Below are 5,366 nucleotides of genomic sequence, written 5' to 3' on the forward strand. Positions count from 1 at the left end.
ATTTGACAGCGAACCTTAACCTTAACCTTCTATTCACGCTACGCTGTCAAATCATTTTTCAATGCACGCTGTTTCACGTTACGGCGATAACGTCCCGTCGCGTTTCGTCGCGTCCCGTCGCGTTCCGTCGCGTCCCGTCGCGTCCCGTCGCGTCCCGTTCATCGTAATCCCGGCATTAACCATGATGCCGCGCGACGAATTTCGATTAAACGCGCATCTCGCGAAATACTCGTTTTATGAAGTCAGCGATGTACCGGTCGAATCTACGTCGTATGCGCGTCAAATACCGGAGGCACGATTGAGTTCAAGCTTATAATGATTGTGCTTACCGATTAATTAAACGTGCCGCGATTAATAGGCCCGTCCTGTACCCGCGACGTTCCGTTCGCGACGACGAGGGATTGGAGAGTGACGTCACGATGCGCCATCTCTCCCGTGATCCCGCGCGATAGATTTCGGCCGAACGAACGCATCGCGAGAAATATCTTAAGCAATGTATCGAGCTTCGAATCTACACGTCGCGCGGGTGCCAAATACTAAGACACCATTGAATACGGAAGTTCATAAGCGATTGCGCTTACCGATTATAGCGATTATATACGAGCCAAGACGAATAGACCCGTCGTCCTGTACCCGTCGACGCGCGACGTTCCGTTCGCGATGACGAGGGATTAGAGAGTGACGTCACGATGCACCATCTCTCCCGTGATCCCGCGCGATCGATTTCGGCCGAACGAACGCATCGCGAGAAATATTTTTGAGCGATGTACCGAGCGTCGAATCTACGTCGCGCGAGTGTCAAATATTAAGACACGATTGAATATGAAGCTCCCAATAACGATTGCGCTTACCGGTTAAACATGCCACGACGAACGGATCCATGATCCATCCTGTATCCGCGAGACGTTCCGTTCGCGACGACTGGAGATTCGAGAGTGAAGTGAATAGAGTGAGTAGTGACGCCACGCCAACGTCGCCAACTTCATAATGATCCCGCGCGCGACACGACGCGCGCGATCGCCAAGTTCGAATGCCGAATCTATATACACGATAGTTAAATGTTATTATTACAAAGAATTGATGCAGGTTTTTCTTACTAATTAAATGAATTGTGACGCCAGTTTTCCCGAAATCAATTTGTTTCCGTGTCTATCACGTTTTTCTAATAATGACGAAATATTTGAATATGCAACTTTGGTACGTGACACTACGTGAGTCAAATGGATGGCTAATAAAAACGTACAGTTGATCAACTAAAATTATGCAATTGAATTTTATTATTGCATGTACGGTGTACAGTAATTGAACTTATTAATATTGCAAAAATATATTATGTAAAATTACACAACACGAAAATCATAAGCGCAGCACGGACACGCACCAAGGGGAGAGACTTTATCGACAGTGCCAGAAAATGGATATGCCAAATAGTTCCAACGTTGAAAATGGGTGCGAGTGGCGTTTCGAGCGGTCCATTGTCCAATATAAAACATCATTTCAGGTTAGGTCCCCGTGGTCCAGCAGACAGATATCCACGTAAAAAGATTCTATAACATATCATTTTTTTCATACAAGCAGTAGATTGCACGAGCAACTTCTTATCTACATCTGCTTTGTAGATTGCACCTTGGATGATACTTTAATTACACTGTGAATACGATAATGCAGCCAAATGGAGCCGAGATGCACATTTACATACATGACCATAATTTACCATTGGTTAAAGATAACGTGACCTCAGTGAAGAGATAACGTTTACTCCGAATTAATCTGTAACACGAAATTGGTAACCCAACATTTGTAATTACGTATCCACAATAAAGTCAATCTACAATTGTCAATCTACAATTGTCATCAATCTACATCAAATCTACAATTGTCAATTTTTGAAAAATATTTTTTCGAGATTTATAAAGATTTCTATTACAATTGTGAATTTTCGATTTGAATGCCTTATTGAAAATTTACGATAAATTGACAGCTATACATGCATGCTAATTTAATTTAAATTAAATATAATAATAAATATTATTTAAAATTTTTTCTAGGGTTTTTTAGCGGAATTACAGCGTTCCATAAAAATGTTGAACTGTACACATGAATTATATAGCGTCGATCAATAATAATGTGATCTTTGTCCTAAAACAATACGGAGTGCTAATCTAATCTAATCTCTAAATATGAATGCAAAACAATATACAGAAATAGAATTCTCGTCGAGATTTAATATCAGTCAATAGGAATAAAAGACTCGTTTAACAATCATTGCTTTCACTACAAGTTTTTACTGGCAGGATGACGTTTGTACGTATCTGGTGCGCCGTACTGATTCTCTGTGTGACAGTAGAGGCATATGTTAATGTAATAACAAACTGGGATGAAAATAATTTTGTGCCATTTGCAACAAAAGCACCCAAATACGATCCAATTTGGTCTAGTCTAGACAGTCGACCGCTTCCGTCCTGGTACGATGAGGCAAAGTTTGGAATCTTTATTCATTGGGGTGTATTCAGCGTGCCCAGCTTTGGCTCCGAATGGTTTTGGAATCATTGGAAAGGTTGAACGTATCTACTATCTTAGTTCTTATATTAAAAAATATTATGGAGAATAATGTGATATCTTATAGAATTCTATAAATGATATTGTAGAGGAGAAAAGAACTACAAAATTTGCCGACTTTATGAGAAAAAGGTATCCTCCAAATTTCACCTATCAAGACTTTGCACGAGACTTCACTGCTGAATTCTTTGATGCTTCTGAGTGGGCAGAATTATTTCAAGCCTCAGGTGCAAAGTATATCGTATTGACAAGCAAGCATCATGAAGGATATACACTGTGGCCATCAACGTATTCATTCAGTTGGAATTCTATGGATGTGGGGCCTCAAAAGGATCTTGTTGATAATGAAGACATATATCTAATAACAATAACATTTTGCATTAAATATAAACATTCTTATACGTATTACTTTTTCTGAAATAGGTGAACTGGCAGAAGCAATTCGAAACAAGACACATATAAAATTCGGCTTGTATCATTCATGGTTTGAATGGTACAATCCTCTCTATGTAACAGACAAAAGAAACAGTTTTACAACAGATAGATTCGTCACCCATAAAGTGATGCCAGAATTCCGTGAGCTGATAGAAACGTACAAGCCGGATATAGTTTGGTCAGATGGAGATGGAGAGGCAACGGATACTTATTGGAAATCAAAGGAATTTTAAGCCTGGCTATACAATGAAAGTCCTGTAAAAGATACAGTAGTGGTGAATGATAGATGGGGCATTAATATACCATGCCATCACGGTGGTTTCTTTACATGTGCTGATCGTTTTAATCCTGGTAATTTATTATTATGCTTGTTATAATTAGAATTATCTAAATTATCAAAATGTAAAAGAGAGTATATTAATGGCAATTAATAGATATTATTTAATAACTGATTAAATTGTTATATTAACAATAATTTGCTTTTCAGGTGTACTTCTTCCACATAAGTGGGGAAACTGTATGACTATTGACAAAAAATCCTGGGGATATCGCAGAAACGCTGTTTTATCCGAATACTATACATTGGCTGGATTAGTAAAGGAATTAGTAATTACTGTAAGCTGCGGTGGAAATTTACTGTTGAACGTTGGGCCAACAAAAGATGGTATTATTACACCAATATATGAAGAAAGATTGCGTGGAATGGGTAAACATCTTTTATATCTTATCATATTTTTTATTATAATGTCTTGATCGATTCAGATATCAATTTTCTGATAATCTTAATGATATACAAGTAAACTTTTTGTTTTAGGCGCTTGGCTAGCAATTAACGGTGAAGCTATTTACAATACTAAGCCTTGGACAGTACAAAATGATACCTTAACTGGAAGTGTATGGTACACTATAAGTAAAAATGAAAAACAGCTATATGCCTCCATTCTAGAATGGCCTCAATTCTATAATATCTTATCGTTAGGCTCGTTTAAACTTTTGGAGAATTCTCAGATACATCTACTTGGTTATTCGTCAGTAATTCCTGTAAGTGTATTACTACTTTTACCAACCTTTATGTTATAAAAATGGTGATAAAATAATTTTGAACATTTATTTCAGTGGAAATAATCCGATAATAAGCTGGAAATAAGTTTACCTCCTAACGCACACAAAGGACAGCCAGCTTGGGTATTAAAGTTTAAGGAAAATAATCATTGAATGGTTGAAGACACAGTATTTTATATATAGATATAGATTTTCATCAATATATGCATATGTATTTACTGTATACGTATGTAATACATGTACTTACTAAGAATATATTTCGTCTGGTAGACAAGTTTGGAATTAGAATTAGAACTATTTAGAAATGTACTTAAATCATGAAAAATAATAAATCTTTATTAAAGTACTTGGCTGCCATCCCGTGCGTCTTAAAAGTTTGCATAAAAGAATATATGAGAAAACATTTTTCGTTTTATTTTCTCAACTTTTTAGTTATGGAATAGCGCGCAGACTAGTATTTGAATTTATTTTCAAAATACTTTTGCGAAGCAAGTTATACAATACATAAATATATATTATATGCATTTCATATAAAGAAACTTTCTCTTTTGCTCTTTTTATATCACTTTGTTTTAAAAAATATAAAATTATTGAAAAATATGAATGAAAGAGCTAGAATTAGATTAAATTGGCGCGTTGTAAAAATAAATAAAATTAGCGCGTTCTTTATTAAGTCTTTTACCAAATAAAATTTATTAAGTAGAGAAATTAGAATGCATTATGCCAGTGTAAATATTTCGTGATTTTTTATTTTGATATATTGAAAAAATCTTTGAATATATATAGTTTTTTTTTATGTGTGTATGCACCAATTTAGATAACATATAACTCTGGAAGAATGTAAAGGATGTAAAGAACCAGACTTCAAATTTTATTAAAGAAGGGAAAATAAAGAGGAAAGAAGGGAAAATAGAGCACATATATTTTATACAATTAATTCTTATCATGTTTGATAAAAATATCAATTTCTTCTTATTTTATGTAAATACAGAAATATCTTGTTCCAGTCTTCGTCATTATCGTGAATCATGCTGTCACGAACACCATGAAGAGATTCAAATAGAAGTTTCATGTTTTTAAAATGTTAATATTTTATCTGTTAAAGAGAGTTCTTTTTTTACGTCCTTTTCTTTGTCATAATTTTTCATTAATTAGGTACCTCAGTATTAAATTCAAAAAATAATTTTATTATAATATATCTGAGACACTATATATTAGCTAAATAAAATTATTAATGTATTATATTTTCATGGTGTTCTTAATCTCTCGAAAATCGTATATATTTGGCAATTATACAGAGAATTCAATAA

General features: G+C 35.0%; 1 protein-coding gene across 1 annotated transcript; it reads left to right on the forward strand.

The window, feature by feature from the left end:
- Window positions 1-1,542: 1,542 nt before the first annotated feature.
- LOC112464456 (alpha-L-fucosidase-like) lies at window positions 1,543-4,402 on the forward strand. Its single transcript, XM_025031441.1, is given in 7 exon segments — window positions 1,543-1,786; window positions 2,049-2,557; window positions 2,649-2,900; window positions 2,983-3,345; window positions 3,482-3,700; window positions 3,809-4,035; window positions 4,111-4,402. Coding segments are annotated over 6 exon segments (1,422 nt in total). The 5' UTR covers window positions 1,543-1,786; window positions 2,049-2,295; the 3' UTR covers window positions 4,210-4,402.
- The last annotated feature ends 964 nt before the right edge of the window (window positions 4,403-5,366 follow it).

Source organism: Temnothorax curvispinosus, unplaced genomic scaffold (assembly GCF_003070985.1).
Source record: "Temnothorax curvispinosus isolate PA1 unplaced genomic scaffold, ASM307098v1 QBEX01014248.1, whole genome shotgun sequence".
Lineage (NCBI taxonomy): Eukaryota > Metazoa > Arthropoda > Insecta > Hymenoptera > Formicidae > Temnothorax > Temnothorax curvispinosus.